Raw genomic sequence first — 23,224 nt, forward strand, 5'->3', positions numbered from 1 at the left:
GCACAGAGGGGAGGGAGGGAGAGTAATTGAAGGGTTTTGGGCTTATTTTAATTGTTTAAGTTTTAATTTAGGTGGGTTAATGTGCTAGATTATTAGTGGGCTATTGATAAGTTTATATAATGGGTTTGGTTTGGGTTTAGGTAGTATAAGTTTATATAATATAGGTAGTTTTTTTTTTAAAAAAAATCAGACTTTACTAATTTTTTTAAATATAATCCATAATATTTTTTACCTAAGGTGTGCGGACGAAAAATTTCAAGGGGTGCGGACGAAAAAAACACAAGGGGTGTGGACGGGATTTTGTTCGGATAATAACACTATTTTTTTTCCCGGGGGTGCGCCCGCCCACCTTGGCATGGGGGTGGGTCCGCCCCTGCTACCAACGCGGTTAACAGGCGTGACACAACTTTATTCCACACATACATAGGACATTGTAAGTACATATTAATACTAAACTAAAGTTTAGTTCCATTTATATTTGAGACATTGATTCCTATTGTAATCATTCTGACCGGCTGGTGTTGGCATTTTTTGAGTTGCTAACGTCAACATTAAGTGTAACTACCACATCTATAGAAAAAATGGTTTTGACTAATAACCTACCTGTTATGAGATTAAATGGTTTGGAAGTCAAGGAAAGTCAAAAGTTTGCTTAATTCATTATACTAATAGAGTGAGGTTATCATTAGATGGTTAAACAAAACCTATGTTTATATGATTTATTATGTGATAATGTGACAATTATTTAGGACATATTACTAGGTTTTATTCGGTGCATGCTTAGCCGATCTTAAGGTGGATTTCAGTTAGATGTTAATACTGTTTAGAAATTAACACTTAACATTTCCCGGAAACATAATCGTCATTGTAACAACTCTATGTAATGTATATATAGGTGTGTTTAATTGGTTCTAAACAAACCACTAAGATTATTCATAAATCCATTGATTCACCCATAATAATTTCTCCGTAAACTTTGAGCATCATCTTTGTTTAAATCACTACATCATTGTGATCATTTCATTTCTTGTTCTTAATTGTGTTGTAATTCGTATTCTGGGCCATCATTTTGTATCAGAGCGTGGGTTACAGTCATCAAATCATATTGAGTTTCAATATCTACTACAAATCCGAAATGGAAGCTTGTATGGGGGAAACAATGAATTCAAATGCAGAACCTACGATTGTCGATTATGTTATTATTGTAGAGAGCTAGGGCATTTAATTCAACGATATGCAGAGTAAAAAAGAGAGTTGAGACAACCTGATCTAAAAGGCCATTGAAACTGGAATAGTGGAAATGCAGGATAGTTACAATTATGCGGAAGAGTACATAGCCAGCCGAATCAATCAAGATTGTCCGAATAATATATCTGGTATGTTGCGAATACTCTTAGTCACTTTTATAAGATTAAAAAATCATTTTTTGTAGAAACCCAAACGGGGAATTCTACCAATATCTTATTCATAAGGGGAGTTAGTATGATTAGGCTGAAATTGGAGGGTAAGACCGCGGTAATCCCAAGTGTCTTTTATACTCTAGATCTTGTTCGCAACATCTTAAGTCTTAATCAACTGCAACTACAAGGTTTAGTTGTCAAAATCGAAGGGAATAATTGTGTTATACCGTCCATGTTGAAATTTGAAATTGGAACATCTGATGCTATTATTTTAGATCATCACAAGACTAATCCGGAGAGAACGAATTACTATAAGAATTGGGTGATAGTAAACAAGGCTGACCCAACCATTTTGGAGGCCCTAAATGAACTAAAAAATTGGGGCCCTTTTAGGGTAGGGTTCCTAAGCCTGCTAGAACAAGTAGATCGTATCGGGTAGCAGGTCATAGCAGTTTTCGGTTAGGATTTGAGCCAATTACAAAGATCATATACTTAGTCAATTAGCGTGTTAAGTGATCAAAATAGTGAACTCTAATGACTCCAATAGACAATGCTATGAAAATAAACCAAGAAACCATCAAAATAGAACTAAGCATACCCATAACTTAAACAATACAACAAAGAAACGCATATTGATGTGTTTGATTACAAGACGAATGAAATATGGAATACTTTCATATGCATATTGGGCCTAGGTGTCCCACCACCCTAGCACTTAAGTCCATAATTACCAATATGTGTCAATAATGCAAAAAATAAATAACTAACAACAAGGATCCTGAGATTCAAACACAGCTCTACGCGTAATAAGGATGCGTTCTTTCCACTAAACTACAAGAACGTATTTGTTATGGATCATAATGAAAATACATTTTATTCACTCTTGTTTATTTATACATACATGATACTTAATCAATCTCGAAAACGCGTGTCACATACGAAACCAAATCATACTTTATGGTTATTTTATGTTCGGAATATTATACATACTTATTCATACTATACACATGCTTATACATGCCTTAGAATGCCCTAAAAACACTTAACATATTAAAGGTATTGCATAAATGAACAAACCACCAAACAATAAGGGCCAAAAATGCAAAACTTGAACTTTGACATGCCTTACGGACCGTAAGCATGACTGACGGGTAGAAAGGTGGACAACTCGCGAATTAAGTCCGGATTCACCTTTTTCAACCACTTTTTCCACCTCCATTCTCTTCCAGTCACCTCCTAACTTAATTATGACCTAAACCCTACTTCCCTACTATAAATCTAAATCTTCCCTAAAACATTTTCACTTTCTACAACCTCATGTCACTCCGAAAACACTCCAAAAGCTTCAAGAAAACTCCTACTTTGGCCAAATTACTACAAGTTAAAACTTATGAGTTTTAACTTGCTTCTTCAACCCTTTCTTCCCATTTCTTGCTTTATAACTCCTTGGATAACCTCTAAGGATGTTACCTAATGTTCACCAATGTGTAACAAGGTGGTACATCACTTATATGAGGATCCAAAGTGAGTTCATAATTCTGTTTTCTTTAACTTTACAACTTGTTCTTCATCTTGTGGGAATCTTGTACCAAGCTTTGTTCCCAGCTAAAGTCATGTTTTTGGGCTTATGTTACGGTTTATTCCTAGAAGATATTGGTCCAAAACCTCCCTTATTTACGGCCTTAAAGGTCCCAAGTGACCAATAAAGTGTTAAGGTCAACCAAGCTTTCAACTTTCAATGTTAAAAGACTTGAGTTTTGATTAGGTGTGAACAATGGAAGCCTTGGATTTTGTAAGACCCTTCTTGCTAAAATAAAATTCTATAAAAGTTTCGTATATAAATGTATTTATACAAATACAAGTCCGTTAAAAACTTTGAGTTTCATAATACTTCTTAAAAACTAAAAACATTTCGTCATATTAACGATGAACGATTTCGTAAATGACTATACATAATGCGGAAGCTTGAACTTGATCGTGTTCGGTTCTTCGTTGAGCTTGATCTTCTTCCGTGAGGTCCTAGCTATCACCTATACACCAATAACAACTCATAAGTTAGTCATATGGCGCTTAGACTTGGATTTATAACCCATAAACAACAAATAAGAAATCAAAATTCATTTTGGAAGGCTCGCCGTAGGCTACGGTTGGTGTACCGTAGCTTACGGCACACAAAAACAACTTGGACAACAACTCTGTACCGTAAGTTACGGTTGGAGACCGTAATTTACGCTGCAGCCTAGCTGCAGATTTTTCAGTTTTGGTCCTTTTTACGAAAACGACCATAACTTTCAAACCGTTTATCCGTTTAACCTCACGTTTGTTCCTATGTGATCGTAATTTGGTCCTCTATCATTTGGACTCAAAATCCACCATTTGGATTAACAAAATGTTCATCTTATAAACCTTCGGCTTAATATTTATTTACGAAATTATTCGACCCATTTAAAGATTTGAGCACTAAGCTCAAATCTCGCTTGTTCTTTCCACACCTCTTATTCCCACACTAGGATTTTCATTTATCTTCCACCAAAATTATATTTGTGGTGGATTTCATATGAAAAAATCTTATTTTCCGAATTGTACTCTTCGGTTTAACAATTTACGAAAAGACCCATTACGAGGCGTTAGACGAAAAGGATTATACTTTTCATTTTTTACACTACTGAAAAGATTTACTCAATTATAAAACTCATTTTCAAACTACCCTCAAGGGTCGTTTGTCCGGTTTGCAAATTAGATGGTATTTTGGTCAACTTTAGTCCTTTCTACGACGAAGGACTTTTTAAAAGCATATTTTGATCAAGTGAGCACCTTTAATCAATATTCTATCTAAAAATCATTATGTTCCTAAGAACATAATATATACGATTCAATTCATTAGATATACTTTTTTTAGGTAATCTAATGTCCACCCTTGACATGTTTATCTCTCATCGGAACTTAAGTCCATATCGAAAGTTTGACCCATTACACATACCTGGCTCGGGTCATAAAATTTTCCCGTTTGTTTTACTACCTTGCACTATTAATTGCTAGTTAATAGCAACGCAAACCATAAGCTATTTCCTCTGTAAGCACAAAACTCGACTAGTGACCATTAGTTATTATTGTCAAATGGTGACGACATCACCATTTGACCTATTTGGCCTAAATGACCATTTTATCATTATGAGATGGTATTCATTACCATCTCACCATTTAGTTCGTTCTGGTTACACCGTATGATCATATTACTAATAGTCGTTTCTTAATTCATTCGACCCATTATGGCTTACGCTGTAGGGTGTCTTTTTCAAAATTAAATATTTATTTGTCAACATGTGACCGAATTTACCATTTTACCCCTTTATACCCATTATGGTTTACATCATAAAGTAACTTTTCAAAAACTTCTTGTTTATTCGTCATTACATGACTAAATTACCATTTTACCCTTTTTACCATCAAATATGGTTTATTACCATTTTCACTTGTTCCGACCCGTGTTGGTTCGTGTCGGGATGTCATATTTCTAAATCTCATTGCGAATACCAAATCGCTTATTCTTAGTCCAATTTATAAATAGATGTACTATCTTAAAGATGTAAGCTTCACTTACATAGTAGTTCTATTGTAAAAGGTGTAAGTTTTACTTACCTTGAAATCCGATTATGTTTTCCACGCGTACTAGTTCCGTTTGACCCACTCCTTCCCAAGCTTCCACCTAGCTTTTCAAGCGTCAAACTACCATTCATCATTTGCAATATGGCTAGATTAATCATTGTTTAACACGATTATCCCACCTTACGCACTTTATATCAAAATTACCATTTGACCTTATTATAAGTCAGTTTGACTTCTAAAAGTCAACTGCCTGTTTACATATGTAATTGCACAATTAAGTTCAACGAACTCACTTAAGCATTTCATCAATTACTCGGTAAGCTATATTTTTAGGTTACCGTTTAACTACATTCTACAACCAAGTTCATGCAACTGCTAATATCAAGTTAACATAGTTTTAATCATTGTATGCTAATCTATAAATCATTATACACAAACTTGGGATTGTTTCATCACCATGAAACAACCCATTGGATCATATGTATGAAAACTACCCAAACATCAAACTTAGTCAAAGGCTTTAAACATTCATATACACATGATGATTTCAAGCATCTATTAACATGAATATAACGTTAATTCCTCATATCATACAAAAGCCCATTTCATGGTAAGTATGATCATGTACTCAATCTCATAATTTGTTCAACTTTCTTCCTATTACTATCATGCACGATGATTCTAAACACAAGTATATCATCCACTTCATCATAGAATCAAAACCCACTTCATAATATACTTGTTAATCACATACAAGTAATCTTACATCAAATATTTCATAATTTCATTGCGTCTAACGAAGCAAGCATACATATACACTTAATTTCATCATTGGATCAGAATCCAACAACTTAATTGCAAGTATTCTACTTGTCTCAAATCATGACTTTCACTAATCTAGGTTTTTAAACATACCTTATGATCCTCTAGTCTAGGTGATCGATAATTCAGGCTCATGCACGAGTTTGAGCTCCAATTTCCCCTTCAATTTGATGGAATTTGATCAACTAGGGTTGCTCCCCTTTCTTTTCCCCTGATGATCGACATACACACACATATTGTGTGTGTTATGTCTAATTTTCTTGTTTTTTTTTTAAAATGAATTTCCTTTTTGACAGTTTAGGTCGCTCAAGTTTAGTTTTGTTTAAACTCCCATACAACCCTCACTAATAATTACCCATTATTATAACTAGGTTTAGACATTCCTAGTCAAATTACTTAAAGTTGGGGTGTTACAACCCGATTCAATTTAACTCCCACTCACCCGAGCCTTTTATAAAGTTTTACTTACTACAAAGTATTTGTTCATTTTAATTAGCGTTAGCTTTGATTATTTAAAACCCTAACGCTTATTCCTATCAACTTTTACCACTGATAATATTTTACCCATTCTTTAATATTGACGGAGTTTAGTTACTAAACCTGTTTTTGGGGTGTTACAGATTTCCAACGATGATTCCACCACGTCACTTGATAGTTAGTTCACACAATCTAAGTCGCCCAAACAACTTCCAAGAAAACAAAGTGAACAAGACTACACCATGTCTTCAAACACTATCCATGTTTGGAATGCACTCGTGTAGTCTAGTCACTTGGTTGTTTAGGTGATATAGATGATTAAATATCTAAGTGGCTTCTGATGTGTGTAAAATGCAACATATAAATTACATCAAATGAGGCATAAAACTAACTCTTTTTTCGTACTAATGTTGGAAAAAGAGTGTTTTTGTCTTCCTTTTGTATTTTCAGGATTAAATGAGCTCAAATTCACAAAAGAAGCAAAAAGACAGCTAAATCTAACATAAATACAAGAAAATGAACATAAGTGGATTGCCCGACCCCTCAACAGCATCCTCCCAAGCAAAATAGAGAAGACAGAAGACTGAACACGCCCCGTGCTCAGCCAGCACGGGGCCGTGCCCAAGAAGCAGCAGAAAAGACAAACCTATAGAAGCTTCTATTTCCCACCACGGGGCCGTGTCCAGTGAACACGGAGGCGTGGCGAAAGTACAGCAAGCGCATTAATTGTAATTGCGAATTACAATTAATGAGGAAGCAGAGTGTCAGACAGGCACGGGGGCGTGTCCAGCGGACACGGGGCCGTGCCCAGCCTTCTGTTCAGCCTATAAATAGGAGTGCTTGGTTTCATTGCAACTCATCCCTTGGCACACCACCTCTCTCACACTTCATCCACCACCCACCACCACCATAACACCATCATCCACCACCATCATCCATTGTCCATCATAGAGTGTGTGAGTCGTCTCGGGATCCAAGATTGATCGTAAGAGTTCTTGACAATCAAGGCCATGTTTTCCTAAGTCTCTTACATCACTTGGTGAAGACAAGTGTTTAGTATAATACTTTTTATTTTTAATCTTTTGCACTTTTTATTTGGTTTTGTATTAATGACTTTAATAACTAGTTGCTTATGTTGAAGGTGATCTTTCCTTATCGTTTGTCCGTGGTGTCTTGGCATTATTTTACTGTCTATATAAAATAAAAGATTTTCACCATTCATATCTCCACGGTCTATATGGAGGTATGTTGGCTACCTGGTCGGGGGTTAAGGGAACGGTTTGGTAAGGGTCTTGCCCTTGTTCAGCGTTTAGAGGTCCTGCAAGGGACCTGGGTTAAATTTAGTAGGATCTCCTTCAATGCCCATAGGTATTGGATGGCGGGGATCCAAACTCTTTGACCCCCTCATAAGTTAACTACTATTAATACTATAACCCGGCTATTTAGGACTGTATCCCTGCTGACTCAGACTACTTAGTCGAGGGTAACGTCACCGCCAAAAGCGGGGCCTACCATAATTTGCATTAATAACTTAATTCATTATCTTCCAATAATCCAACCCTTTAGGATTGTATCCTTGCTGACTTAAACTACTGGGTTGACGGTAACGTCGCCTTCAAAAGAGGGGCCTACTACAATAACTAAGATAATCTCTTAAACAAGTGCAAAAGTGCGAAAATAATCAAAGGTTATACTGATACACGAGTCGGATCCAAGTGATTCATCTTGTCTATCTGTTTTTACTTTATTTTTATTTTTCAGGATTTAATTAGTTTTTATTTTCTTAGTGTAAAAAACCTTTTCTAACATTTTGATTTGATTAGACGTTGAGGATAAACCGGTACTAAAAGCTCTTGTGTCCTTGGACGACCTCGGTATCTTACCAACACTATACTACGTCCACGATGGGTGCACTTGCCCATATGTGTGTTTAGTGTTAGTAAATATCGTGTTTTATAAATTTAAAACTTGGCTAAAAGTGTAAAAAGGGCTTAAAATATACATCAAAAATATATCACACTACACACGCATCAAGTTTTTGGCGCCGTTGCCGGGGACACAAGGATTTTAAGAAAGTTAGGAATCAACGGCCTAATCATATTTTTGTTTTTCTTTTTTAATTTTTAGGATTTTTTTTAGTTTTTCAGCTTCTGCAGAGCTCAGCACGGGCCGTGCCCGCTGAACACGCCCCCATGCTCAATAATTGGAACTGGCAATCCTGTTTTAAGTCAGACAGTAAGCTGAACACGGGGCCGTGCTCACTCAACACGCCCCGTGCCCAAGATTCACTTACTGAAAACAGAACCGTTAGATCCCGGCGGTTGGTAATTTCTGACATAAACATGAGTGATAGTAATTCTTTTTACTTTCGGCACTCTTATGATACGTGGTGTCAATTATGTGGAGGCGAACATGAAGAAGTAAAATGTTACTTTCTAAATTATAGGCCCCACTACATAGACCCACCGATTCCTTATAACCTTAAGAGGGGCGAAAGTAAAAATAAGCACTATCTCTCCCTCGAATGCGCCCAGCCGGATATTCTAGGGGAAATGCTCCTTGACGAGTTATTTCAACTAGAAGAGCTAATTCTAAATTGGTCAAAAGAGCTTAGGAAGGATTTTATTGATCCGCCCCAAGACGATGACCATGAAGAAATGTTGGGATCGCATTTCGACAACCTCGTTGCTCCCAAAAATACCTTCATACCTAGCGAAGACTTGGCCGATAGTCGTCCCTTTGCCGATTGTGTCGTGAAGGACTCTCTATCGACTTCGTTCGGTGCATACATAGACCTGAGCGATTCGGCATACACCTTCTTTAACGAGAGCCCGAAAAAGGGTTGGACTTGTCCACCTAGAATGAAAATAGGAATTACCCTAACCGACAACCTCTTGCGTTCTCGCCTTAGTCTAGGACAATTAAGGTATCTCAGGCACTTTGGGGTTGTCCCAACCAGTCAGGAGCCACCTGATACTACTAAATTCCTTAAAAATTTTTGGCTAGACAAACTTCATAAAAACAGTCTCTCAACACGGGGCCGTGTCCAGCCAACACGCCCCCGTGCCCACCAAAAGATTCCCTTCTGATCCTTACGTCAGAATACGGACAAACTGTGTCAGAATTCTATCTGCACACGGGGCCGTGTCCACTGAACACGGGGCCGTGTCCAGGATGCTGTCGTTTTCTATAAATGCAGCCAAGAATTCTGCACATTTGGACCAGCTTGGGACAGAGATTTGAAGGAATCTTCTCTCAACTATCCTAGGTAAGTTCTAAAAGAAGGTTCCAACAACCCATCTTGTCCTTTCCTCTCTTAACCATTTCCTTCTTCTTCATCTTTCTCCAAGAACCTCCATTAAAGTTTGAATTTTTCAAGCTTTGTTGTAGGGGTTGTGAGTTTTGATCAGGGAATCTTAGTAAAAATATGTTTTATAACATTGTTTTAAGTTACTAATGTTTACAAAGACCCCACAAGTTCAGAAAATGACTTAAAACTTCAAGTTTCCCTGCTCCAAAACTCTGCAGAAAGATGGACACGGGGCCGTGCTCATTGAGCACAGGGCCGTGTCCGGACTACTGTCTCAATAAATAAACTATCTTTAGTTTGTTTTTCGTAGAATGTCAAGTGAAAACAGCGAAACATCTTCCGTGCATTCATCAGACAACCGAAGAGGAAGGAGGCCCTCCATTGAAGCTACACTTGTGCATTATGTGATAGCATTAAGGGAGGCTCTCGACGAAATGACGTCAGTAGAGGAGGTCTTAATCGACCGTATTAACGATCTTACGGTGGGCCTCGAGAATAGCTTCCAAGAGATTAACCTCTTGCACCAGAGGTTAAATATTCTTATGACACCCCCAATGGAACCGGTCCTCCCTCAACAGGATTGGAACTTGACACTCGGAGTTAACAACCCTACTGGGTGGGATGACTTTCCGGCGGAACCTCCCATGGAGCACCAACAAGAGATCCCTTGGTAAGGGTCTTGCCCTTGTTCAGCGTTTAGAGGTCCTGCAAGGGACCTGGGTGAAATTTAGTAGGATCTCCTTCAATGCCCATAGGTATTGGATGGCGGGGATCCAAACTCTTTGACCCCCTCATAAGTTAACTACTATTAATACTATAACCCGGCTATTTAGGACTGTATCCCTGCTGACTCAGACTACTTAGTCGAGGGTAACGTCACCGCCAAAAGCGGGGCCTACCATAATTTGGATTAATAACTTAATTCATTATCTTCCAATAATCCAACCCTTTAGGATTGTATCCTTGTTGACTCAAACTACTGGGTTGAGGGTAACGTCGCCTTCAAAAGAGGGGCCTACTACAATAACTAAGATAATCTCTTAAACAAGTGCAAAAGTGCGAAAATAATCAAAGGTTATACTAATACACGAGTCGGATCCAAGTGATTCATCTTGTCTATCTGTTTTTACTTTATTTTTATTTTTCAGGATTTAGTTAGTTTTAATTTTCTTAGTGTAAAAAAGCTTTTCTAACATTTTGATTTGATTAGACGTTGAGGATAAACTGGTACTAAAAGCTCTTTTGTCCTTGGACGACCTCGGTATCTTACCAACACTATACTACGTCCACGATGGGTGCACTTGCCCATATGTGTGTTTAGTGTTAGTAAATATCGTGTTTTATAAATTTAAAACTTGGCTAAAAGTGTAAAAAGGGCTTAAAATATACATCAAAAATATATCATACTACACACGCATCAGCTTCCTAGGAAGAAATAAATCAACCACACCTCGTCTCCAACCCTTGCCATATTGAGTATTTACATGTATAGGTTGCTTTTGTTTGGCCACTTAGCAAATTCAGTTACTTGTAAATTCTTATTACCGTTCATGACCAACCGAAATCATCAACTAAGTTGATGATTTTGTGCTTTGGTGAATCCTAATAATGAGGTTAAATGGATGGGATTCATCCTACCTCCATACATGACCATACATGACTAGCTATACTAACATATATATGTAATATACTTACTAAACCGAACCCTAACTTCAACTAATTCATGGTTGAAAGTTATGAGTTATGGTGTCCATCATCATAGTTCTTGATTCCTCATTTCGGATTCTAATGGGTGATTTGGCACCAATGAAAACACACTACAACCTAGTGTTTGATTAAGTGTCTAGACAAGATGTATTTTTCATACAATATCATACTTTCTTGTCATAATTCTTAATTTCCGAATCTAGCTCATAGTCAAACTCAATTAACTCATACACCTTCGTTTCCCATTGTAGGGTAACTCTAACAACACGATTTTTTTTTCAGTCATTATTAAAATGCTTTGATTTTATTTTGTTATCAATGTGCGTGTATATATATATATATATATCTTAAACTATTATAAATAATCATTTATAATGGTGTCTTAGTAACAATTTTTTAACAATATTAAAGTTTAAAAGCTTAAGATTTTATTAAGTTATAAAAGTTTATAAGTTAAAAAAAGGAATTTGATGGTGCTTTCCACAACTCTTAAATCGTTGAAAAATACTAAAGTTTCCAATTATCTTTTAAGGGTTAAGCTATTCTACAAAGTCTCCTAATTGTAAGAAGTGTAAGAAGGTTTTATAGAGTGACAAGTGTCTAATAACCTAAAACCTAAACCCACTACACCACCACCCAAAACCTAGACACCCACCCCACCCTACCCCACCAACAACACCAGCATGTTAAAACATCCAAACTTTTAAAACAACACCAACAACACCCTCGACCGTTTCTTCTGGCGAAATTCCGGCGAACCCAGATGACCTTATCTGTTCCTTTCATCTCGTTTTCTTTGCGAAAACATTATCTCTAATCCATATCAACATATAACTCGTTCCTTATCCCGTAAAATGCTGTGAATTAACGTTTATCTTGTTAACCCAACACTCCGAAAATTCCAAGCGTCATCATTATCGGTTAACCGACTTAATACGTGTATAAATACTTGATCCTAGATCTTATACAAACTGGCTCCAACTCAAACAACATTCTATCTCTTTCTATGTTCTCCCTTGCGCTCGCCGGATTAACTTCACTCCGGCCGAACTTCCGACGCGTCCTAACCGAGCTGGAATAGGATAATTCTCTGGGATTTTCCAACTTTCCAGGTGAGTACATGGTTCCCCTTTTACTACTCTTTTTACACTTTTTGGGGTCTTTCAATGTGTCAATTATCAAAAACACACTATCTTACACAATTACTTGCACAATTCAATTCCATGGTCGTTTGTTATCTTATTTGCTATTGTTGTACTTGCCAAATATTTTAAATACCATGTACATTCATTAACTCCGTACAAGCCGAACAGGAGTATATGATATATCTATTGGCCTGACAACCGATTCCCACTCTTGACCTTTTTAGGGGGAGTTCCTTTTGGGAATGATAGAAACCGACCATACAATAGGTTAACCCTTTGGGTTCCTACTACTAGTTAACCAAGGTTTGAGTGTACAACTTATTTTTTCTTATTTAAGTTATACAATTGCTTTATGATACTGACTATACCATGAATTGTGATTTTACCTACTTAGTATACGTATTCACCCTATGTGCTCACCAGCTCTTTGTAGTTGACCTTTATTTTGCAATCTTACTGGAAATAAACCTTGAAGATGATTTGCAAGACTGCTATCACATAAGATGCTTCCGGACTTAGTTAAACTTTTAATATGGATTTATTTGAACTATTTGTCTTTTCGGATAATTTAAGTTATTTAATAATATTTAAATTTTAGTTTTCCATGAGTTGTTGAGCAAATCTACCAAAGTGATGCCCCGATGTTTTTGCCTTCGGTGGGAGTCTTAAAGTAACTTTGGTGTTCCAACCATCCCAGTCATATCAACTCATGTTGGAAACTTTAGCAAACCGTGTGTATACTTGACCAATTTTACGCTTTAAACACTATTTGGGTTGCAACATGTATCCGTATAAATTACACAATCACACACATACAATCAATCTTTTGCAACACTCAATCCTTAAACATGCTACTTGTTATGTTACTTGTTTATACATACTAGGACACTCTTATGAATGCTATCTATCATTAACTTGAAAAAGCCTTGCTTAACATGTATGGCGCTATAGGAGTAGGACACCGTCTGTTTTCGTGGTCTATGTTATGTATTCAATCGTAAACGGTCTTGCTCATTTATTGACAAGATTACGCTCGTGGAATCTTTGGTTTGACACTTAGGTTGTGCATGCTAGTATGTAATTTAACTTAGTATACGAATGTCGTGTTGGATTTGAGAACCTCTTTATTATATACTATGTAAAACCAAACTTGTATGCTCGCCAACCTTTTGTGTTGACATATACTTTAATACATGTTGCAGGAAATGTATGATGATGCTTGAAGAAATCTTCTTCGGGCGGATTAGAAACGCACATAATTTCTATGTTTTGTATATCCTTTTGTTTGATTATGTTATGAACAAGACGTTGTAATTTCCTTTTAAACTTGTACTTTTGAATTAGAAATGAAATGAAATATTGTTATTTAAAATTATTGTAACTTCTGGTACGTTATGAAGTCTCGAGCAATCTATTTCGTCGCATCTCGATGTTTCCACTATTGGTTGGGGTGTGACATGACATACTTCAATCTATGGGTTGTGATTGCTAAGTATCTCGGGTTAGATTATGACGATAAGGACATGGTAAGAATTCTCTATGCACAATACCTAGATGTCGTTGAATGGAATTACTGAGTGAATGTGGTAGCGTGGGAATCTGCTAAAAAGAGGAATGGTGAAGGAACGATAATGCAAGATCAGTTGGGAACAAAAATTAAGAGCCTTGAACACGACATCAACAACATTGCGAAAAATGTAAAGGAGAATGGCTATGCATCATACATTGGTGGTGCCTACATAGCAACAAAGAGGAAGATCAAGAAGAGAAAAATGATTTTACAAGAGTGAAGATAGCACTAGATGAAGCCAACATGTCATTGCCGAAGAAGGAGTTTAAGAAGATTAGTTTAGGGGGTCATAATAGATGGTTAAAACTATTTATTATGTAATTATGTGATAATTATTTAGGAGACATTACTAGGTTTTATTCGATACATACTTAGCCAGTCTTAAGGTTGATCTTGGTTAGATGTTAACACCGTTTATGAGTTAACATTCCAGGGAAACATAATCGTCATTGTAACAACTCTATGCAACACATTTAGAGCTGTGTTTGGTTCTAAACAAGCCACCATTATTAATCACAAACCCATCAATTAATCCATAATAACTCTCTGCCAATTTCGATCATCATCTTTGTTCAAATCACGACATCACTGTGATAATTTCATTTCATGTTGTTAATTGTGTAGTGATTGGTGTTATGTGCCATCACTTATGACAACAATCTTGTTATTTGAGTTGGTGCCAATGGAATATAAGCAAGTGTATTTTCTATTAATAGGCATAAATATGTCCAAGATAATTGGGATGTGTGTGTGAGAAAGGGTGGGGGGGGGGGATTGGGGTATGTTTGCTACTCTTTGGTATGATTCATTACTGAAGTGGCTAGGATGGAATGGCTATTGAAGGTTGTTTCTTATCTAAACTAATGTTAGATGATGTCAAATCCTAGTCTTGGATTTAGTATAGATAGCAAACAAATAAAGTGGCTAAGAGGCATGAATACTCATTTAGAAGCATATTTTTTTTGCATTGTTTTGTTTTTTGAAGGCTAAACAATAAGCATAGAATTATTTTAGTTGTTATGATTGTTTTACTTTTAATACTTATGTTAGTTTGGGCCTTTGTTCGGGCTTTAGGATGACTATGAGTTGGGATCATAATGCGTATATTATTAAACCCGGTCTGTTAGTTTTGGTTTTAGTTTGTACTTGCGGTATATCTTGGGATGGACCAATGTCTTCATTCTTGCATTCTTTGACTTTATTATAATAACTAGGTTATAACCCCGTGTATTACACGGGTCAAATAAATGAATTTTATATACTAAATAATAAAACAATATATCTTTAAAAACTTCTTTTATTGCACGGGTTGAATAAATATAATTTTATATATTAAATAATAAAAAGTTATATCTATAAGAACCATATTGTACGGGTTGAATAAATATAATTTTATATACCAAATAAAAATGTTATATCTTTAAAACCGCTTGTTTTACACGAGTTGAATAAATGTAATATTGTTTACCAAATAACAAAATAATACATCTTTAAGAAAACTCATTTATTACATGGGTTGAATAAATGTAATTTTATATATCAAATAATAAAAAAGTTATATCTTTAAAAATATGTGTATTACACAGTTTGAATAAATGTAATTTCCTTTACTAAATAATAAAAAATATATATCCTTAAAAAACCCCCGGATCTTGTACGAATTGAATAATTCTAATTTTATATATCAAATAATAAAAAGTTATATCTTAAAAACCCCCATCTATTACACGGGTCGAATAAATGTAATTTTGTAGTAAATAATAAAAAAAGTATATTTATAAAAAAAACCACGTGTATTACACGAGTTTAATAAATCTAATTTTATATACCAATAATAAAAAACTCATATCTTTTAATATACTAATGTATAATACTCGATACGCGATAGATATGGTGATTGTGAAGATGGTTCTTGAAAAGAAAATATGTTATTCAAGAAGCAAATCAACATCTATTTGAGTGATAAAATGTTGGTACCAATTCCGACAAATTGATTTATAAATTATGTAATAAAATTGATATAATAATTTTTTTAGTAATGAAAATAAAAATATTTCATATATTAATACAAACGATTTTAGCCCTGTAGTGATATCACTTTTACCTTTTTAGCCAAAAAACGAATCTTTTAACATCTGAGCCCATAACGTCTTTTTTTCTAACCTTTTTGGCCCCTACCAAAGGGTTAGAAAAAAAAGACGTTGAGGTCCAAAAGGGTTAGAAAAAAAGAAGACGTTGAGAGCTCAGATGTTAAAAAATTTCTTTTTAGGCTAAAAGAGTAAAAGTGATATAACCACAGGGGCCGAAATCATAATTTACTCTAATATCAAATTAGATAACTAAGTTTGAATTTGAAGTAAATAGAAAAGTATAAAAGTAATAATTAAACTAAATAATATTTAGTAGGAGAATTATCTATAATTAATCAGAAGAGATTAAACTAATATATTTAGGACTAACTATGTTAATACCCTAGAAGTTAATACCTCCAAACATTACAAAATGAAAAGTTAATACTCTAGAAGGTGATTTTAAACTATTAGTACCTAAGTATGTTATTTTGTGCAAACCACAGGGACTAACTACATAATTAACTCTTATAATTATCTATAAGACATTGCCTAATATAATGACAAGTGTTCTTAAATTGGTTTATTATATGTATAGATATATATATTTTGCGAGGTATTTTCCCCTTTACCAAGAAACACTTGAACTCTAAAATTATAATAATCATAAACTTTAAACCCTAATCATAGACCCTAAACTATAAGATGGAAAAGTTAGTACTAAAATTAGTGCATCATCTTCGGCTTTGGAAGTTACTTTCAACTTTCAAGCATATAAAATTGAGGTACTAATGAAGAGTGGTGTACATAGAATTTTTTTTCAATGAAATCTATTTTTTTTGGTGTTCAAAATTTTCATAACAAAACGTTAAAATTTTCGGGTCGGTCCTCGTTCGAGTCGGGTCATAGCAAGGTTTGAACTAGATTTAAAAAAAAACAAGAAAAACAACCTTTACAAGGATTGAACAAATTTACCACTACACCGGTTTTCATCTCTTTATATGGTGTTCATCTAATTGTATTTATGGGGTCCTTAAACAATTTAATATACTGAATCTACTAGTTTTTTTTTTTTTTTAAATATTGAAGTCTGTGGACCCCGACCCATTCTATGTAAGTCCGCCCCTGCTAATGAAGTTAGGTGTTGGACATGCATGCCCAAATAACGACATTAGACAACATTGCCTGCCACCGAGGTATGATGTAAATGGTTGGACCATGAGCAACAACTAGATATATAGGTTTTTTAAAGAGTTAAACATACCTAACATGAAACGCATAGGCAGTGGCGTTTCTAAGAATTCATTTACCCTGTTTGATTTTGAAAAAAATGTACCTTTCCGTAATATTTTATTGTTATTATTTTTTAAAATTAAATGGGTATTGGTCTCACTAAATCTAATGTCAATGGGATAACGTCTAAACCATAAAAATTGTTTTGTAAATAAGCATATCTTAAAGTTGGTATGGGTATACTATTTATAAAGAATATGTATATCAGATTTATAAAAAAACACGTGCCTCTCGAAATCACAGGCCCTGTGCGATGGTCCTCCCCGCACACCCTCATCACCGCCGCTGCGCATAGGAGGTTAATTTTTTTATGGAATAATAAGTCCAACTGTTACTTATTCTTTATTAGTATTTCAAAGTTAATAATAATTAATAAACATTAACTTAAATAATTAGTTTAATTTGAACAAATCATAACCTGATAGATAAAAAATACCATGCACAAAACCTGATAGATATATAAAACACAATAAACCTAGAACGTCATTTACAAAACCTTAAACATGTAGATGACCTAAAAACACCATATACATATTCACCAAATTTAGTACGTATTTTTTTTTAAATTTCATAGCAAATGAAAGATAAAAAAATGATTATTATTATGGTTTAAGTTTAGAAAAAGTAATAACATATACAAAAATTATTAATGTTTAAAAAAGATGGGAGTAGCATGTGAAAGGTTTCAATGTAAAAGGCTCCGTTGCCCCCTCAATTCCCATTCATCCAATATATAAAGATGTACAATAACCCTAGCATTAATTACAATTTACATATATATGGTAATACAATATTGCGTCATATTACACCCCCGCAGTCGAAACGGGAGGCTGCCGAATGTTGAGACTGGATCGAAAATCATCAAATAGAACCCGCGGCAGACCCTTGGTAAAAATGTCAGCAATTTGGTGTCGAGAAGGCACATGTAGGATCCGAACTTGACCTCATTTGACTTGTTCCCGCACCAAAGTGAATGTCGAGTTCAATGTGTTTTGTACGCTGATGTTGCACCGGATTGCCTGTCAAATAAATAGCGCTAACGTTGTCACAGTATACTAATGTGGCACGAGTGAGAGGACGGCGAAGCTCAAGTAATAAGTTGCACAACCAGCAGATTTCGGCCACGACGTTAGCGACACCCCGGTATTCGGCTTCAGCGCTGGAGCGAGAGATGGTCGGTTGTCGTTTAGACGAGCATGATATTAAGTTATCACCATAATAAACACAATAACCGCTTGTAGACCGTCGAGTGTCCGGGCAGCCGGCCCAATCCGCATCTATGTGGGCCACAAGAGATGGGTTCGCGGTTGGACATAAGGTAAGGCCGTAAGAGGGGGTGCCTTTGATGTATCGGATGATGCGTTTTAACGCATTCCAATGCCCCATTTTAGGAGCGTGCATGTGCATGCAAATCTGTTGTACCTCGTAACTGATATCGGCCCGTGTAAACGTGAGATACTGTAAAGCCCCAGCGAGACTGCGATACAATGTGGGGTCATGAAAGTCCTCGCCGGAGTGACTACTGAGCTTAGCTTGCGTGTCGACCGGTGTAGAGACGGGATTGCAAGACTGCATTCCAGCTCGAGCAATGATGTCCAAGGCATATGACTATTGAGAAAGAAACATAGTGTTACGTTGACGAGTAACAGCAATCCTTAGGAAAAAACTGAGCTGCCCGAGATCTTTCATAGCGAATTCATTGGCTAAGCGGGCCATCAACTGATGTCGAAGCTGGTCTGTGGAGGTGATGAGGAGAATGTCATCAACATATAGAAGTAAATAGGCAACAACCATACCATTATGCAAAGTGAACAATGAAGCATCACATTTACTTTGTCGAAAGCCTAATGTTAACACGTAGTCAGTAAACCGTTGGTACCATGCACGCGGAGCCTGTTTCAACCCATATAATGACCTTTTCAAGCGGCACACGTAATCTGGTAAACCGGTGTGGCGAAAACCCATCGGCTGATACATGTATACGGTCTCATTTAATTTTCCATGTAGAAACGCGTTTGAGACATCTAACTGATGTACGGGCCAAGCTTGCGATAATGCAATCGAAAGTACCGTGCGTATAGTAGATGGTTTTACGACTGGACTAAACGTTTCTCCGCAGTCAATACCCACCTGTTGTAATCGACCGTCACACACAAGGCGTGCCTTGTATCGTTCTAACGTGCCATCGGACCTGAACTTGTGTTTAAACAACCACATGCAACGAATAATGTTTATGTTTGGTGTTCGTGGCACGAGATCCCAAGTATCATTTTTAATAAGCGCATCAAATTCATTGGTCATGGCTTGATGCCATACCGGTGTGGACAAGGCCTCGGTTGGGTTTTTAGGGAGAGGAATAATGGATGAAGTGGAGGCGGTGTGTAAATTAAGTTGTCGTTTAGGTTTGCTAATCCCGTCCATGGCACGAGTGCGCATGGTACGGGTAGGTTGGGTGATAGGAGGCTGGCTTGGTATAGGAGTAGGGATAGGTGTAGTTTGGGCCGAAGAGTTAGACCGTTGGGGTGGTGGGCTGGGCTGGGTGGGAATCAGAGCTGTGTTAGTCGAAGGGGCTGTTGGGGATGTGTTAGCCGATGGTGGGGTGAGAGGTGGGTGGGCCGAGATAGGGGTGGGAGGTGTGTGGGCCGCAGTTGGAGTAGGTTGGGAATGGGCCGAGATAGGTGAGGTAGGAGGGTGGGCCAATGTGGAAGGAATGTTGGATGGAAACTGAACAGAGGGCCACAAGAGTGGTGATAGACCATGTTGAAAAAAGTCATAAGAAGGTGAGGGAGAAATATGGTTAGCAAATGGGAAAGTGGTCTCATCGAACACAACGTGTCGAGAGATAATAATTTGTTTGGTTTGTAAGTTAAAACACTTGTAGCCTCGGTGGGTGGATGGGTACCCGAGAAACACACACGGATAGGAGCGATGCTCAAGTTTGTGAATGGTAATGGATGGAACAAGGGGATAGCAAAGACAACCGAAGACGCGTAGATGGTCGTATGTTGGAATACGGTGGTATAAGTTTTCAGTGGGGTGGGGTTATGTTTGTGTTTGGTGGGGAGTATGTTTAGGGAGATAGGTGGCGGTGTCGAGAGCGTGATCCCAAAAATAGGATGGTAAAGATGCATGAGCCAAGAGGGTGCGGAGCATGTTGTTAATGGTGCGGATTTGACGTTCCGCTTTGCCATTTTGGGATGACGTGTGCGGACACAAAAGACGGTGTTGCATGCCATGTTCGTTAAAAATTGTGTGAATGACGAGTTGACATATTCACGACCGTTATCAAAATTGAAGGGTTTTAATTTTCTTTTCAAATTGGGTTGTGATGTATTTGTAGAAGTTACAAAATATAGGGTAGACTTGAGATTTCTGAGATATGGGATATGTCCATAGAAAGTTCGTGTGGTCATCAAGAAAAAGAACATAATATCGATGACCACCCGAGCTTAGTATGGGAGATGTCCAAAGGTCGCTATGTATAATGTCAAAGGGTTGAAATATACGTGTATGAGAAGTAACAAATGGTAAACGAACACTTTTTCCAAAAACACACGATTGACAAATGTTATTATTCAAAGTACTGAAATTAATAGAACAAGAACGTTTTAAAAATTGCATAGTAGGTTGTTCCGGGTGGCCGAGACGGTGGTGCCATAATTGAGAGGAAATAGCCGCAAAAGTGGAGGGATTGGTTGTGCTTCCCGGACCAAGCAATAACGGGTATAAATCACCGCCGCTGTTGCATCGTAGGATAGGGATCCGGGTCTTGTAGTCCTTCACAAGAAAACCAAACGGGTCAAATTCAACGGAAACGGAATTATCAGTAGTAAAATGTCTAACGGAAATAAGATTTTTGAGAAGTTTGGGTGCGTAGAGAACATTTTTTAGAACAAAGGGTGGGAAGGGTGGTGGTAGTATTCGAGTGCCATGTCCAACAACCGGAATGGTCAAGCCATTCCCAACAATTATATCCCGTGGGATGCGATTATTAAAAAAGGAAGTGAAATTACCTTGGGTGTTAGTCATGTTGGTTGTGGCACCAGTGTCCATCACCGGGATCGGATCCTGGTGATTCAGGGACATGTTATACATTGCTTGCTCAATATCCGTTGGCGTATAGGCTGCATGGTTGGCTTGGTTGGGCCGAGAGCCTAGGATACCCTGAGCTGAGGTGGAATTTCCAGAAGCCGGATTGAAGGTTGGGTACGGACAGGGGGGCGCAGCCCACTGTTGTGGCGGATAAGTAGCCCATGGTTGCTGGGCTTGAGTGGTCCATTGTTAAGAAGCCCATGGAGGAGGATTAGACCACGACTGTGAAGCCCAAGGAGGAGGTGCATTCCACTGTTGATGTTGCCATGTATTGTTGGTTTGATTCCCACGGCCGCGACCCCAAGAATTCCTACCACATCCGCGGCCACGCGAACCTCGGCCACGACCGCGACAACCATACTGACCCTCCGTGCGATAGTCGCTCGGACCATTGCTGTTGCTGGCAGGCCGAGTGGAGTGGGCATTGAGCGCGGTACCTGCTGCCTGAGATGATTGTTGCTCTTGTTCGGCTTTGCGAGATTCAGCCATGATGAGTTTGGATCGTGCATCATAGAAACTGGGAAGAGGGTCTTGATTCTGCAAAATAGTAGCGATTCCTTCATATTGTTCGTTTTATCCGCTGGTCAATTGTAACACAAGACTTTGGTTATTGACCGCCGCTCCGACACTTGCAAGTTGATCGGAGATAACTTTCAACTATTGGCAGTATGTAGAGACGTTCGGAAAACCGCTAAGACGAGTGTTAGAGAACTTGTGAAGGAGGTGTATAGCCCGGGAACTTTTGTTGTCGTGAGAAATATTCTCGAGGGCTACCCATGCGTCGTGTGCAGTAGCATTGGGCTTCAAGATAGTATGTAAGAGATCACTGGATATTGTGGCATAGATCCACTGTAAAACGATAGCGTCGAGCCGATCCCAAGAATCATCGGCATGTTTGGTGGTGGTTTCTTTCTCTTTTTCGGTCGTCTTTGAGGAGGACGACTCAGGTTCTGGCTTCGGAGAAAGATGTTGGATCACCTGAAACGCACGACAGTGGAGGCGATAAAGTTCGCTCCATGACGTGTATAGACCGCTGTCCATCTCGAGGGTTACGGGAACAAGGCTCTTGATGTTGGTAACGGTAGATGCGGGATGAAGTTTAGTGTCCATGATGAAGGCTGAGAAAAAAAAGATGAAGGAGACGAGGCAGAAAAGCAGAAGCGAGAAGATGCGGGATCGAGGAGGAGACGGCGGCGATTAGGGTGCCCGGTCTCATGATACTATGAAAGGTTTCAATGTAAAAGGCTTCGTTGCCCCCTCAAATTCTTATTCATCCAATATATAAAGATGTACAAAAACCCTAGCATTAATTACAATTTACATATATATGGTAATACAATATTGCGTCCTATTAGCATGTGCATATTCAAAAGTTAAAGTTGGCTGGAGCATTCACTATGAAAACCCCATCCTCTTCCCTGTATCCAAAATATATGGAAAACTAAAGTAATCATAGTTAGGGGAGTGGGGATGCCCCGTGATAAAGTGTGGTTCGTGGGTGATCACGCGTGGAACATTGCCGCCGGTCTTTGTGACTACGCGTGCTGGTGACCATGCGTAAAATTTTGAAAGTTACCATTGAGGAGGGGACCATTGGGATGTGTTTAAAAAAAAATTAAACACTATATATATACCACCCAACTTAACCTTTAAACCCACAAAAAATACCTTAACCTTTCAACCCACAAAAATACCATATCTACACTTTACATTCTAAACCGAAAAAGGGAGGG

General features: G+C 37.5%; 1 protein-coding gene across 1 annotated transcript; it reads right to left on the reverse strand.

The window, feature by feature from the left end:
• Nucleotides 1-22,148: 22,148 nt before the first annotated feature.
• On the reverse strand, nucleotides 22,149-22,601 carry LOC110885231. The gene has a single exon (XM_022132918.1). It carries the CDS (start codon nucleotides 22,599-22,601, stop codon nucleotides 22,149-22,151), a length of 453 nt encoding a protein of 150 aa, XP_021988610.1.
• Between the last annotated feature and the right edge of the window lie 623 nt (nucleotides 22,602-23,224).

The sequence above is a fragment of the Helianthus annuus genome, chromosome 14 (assembly GCF_002127325.2).
Source record: "Helianthus annuus cultivar XRQ/B chromosome 14, HanXRQr2.0-SUNRISE, whole genome shotgun sequence".
Lineage (NCBI taxonomy): Eukaryota > Viridiplantae > Streptophyta > Magnoliopsida > Asterales > Asteraceae > Helianthus > Helianthus annuus.

Bases quoted from the DNA above. Each gene is read 5' to 3' on its own strand.
- LOC110885231 (XM_022132918.1), bottom strand. From the start codon at position 22,601: ATGGACACTAAACTTCATCCCGCATCTACCGTTACCAACATCAAGAGC.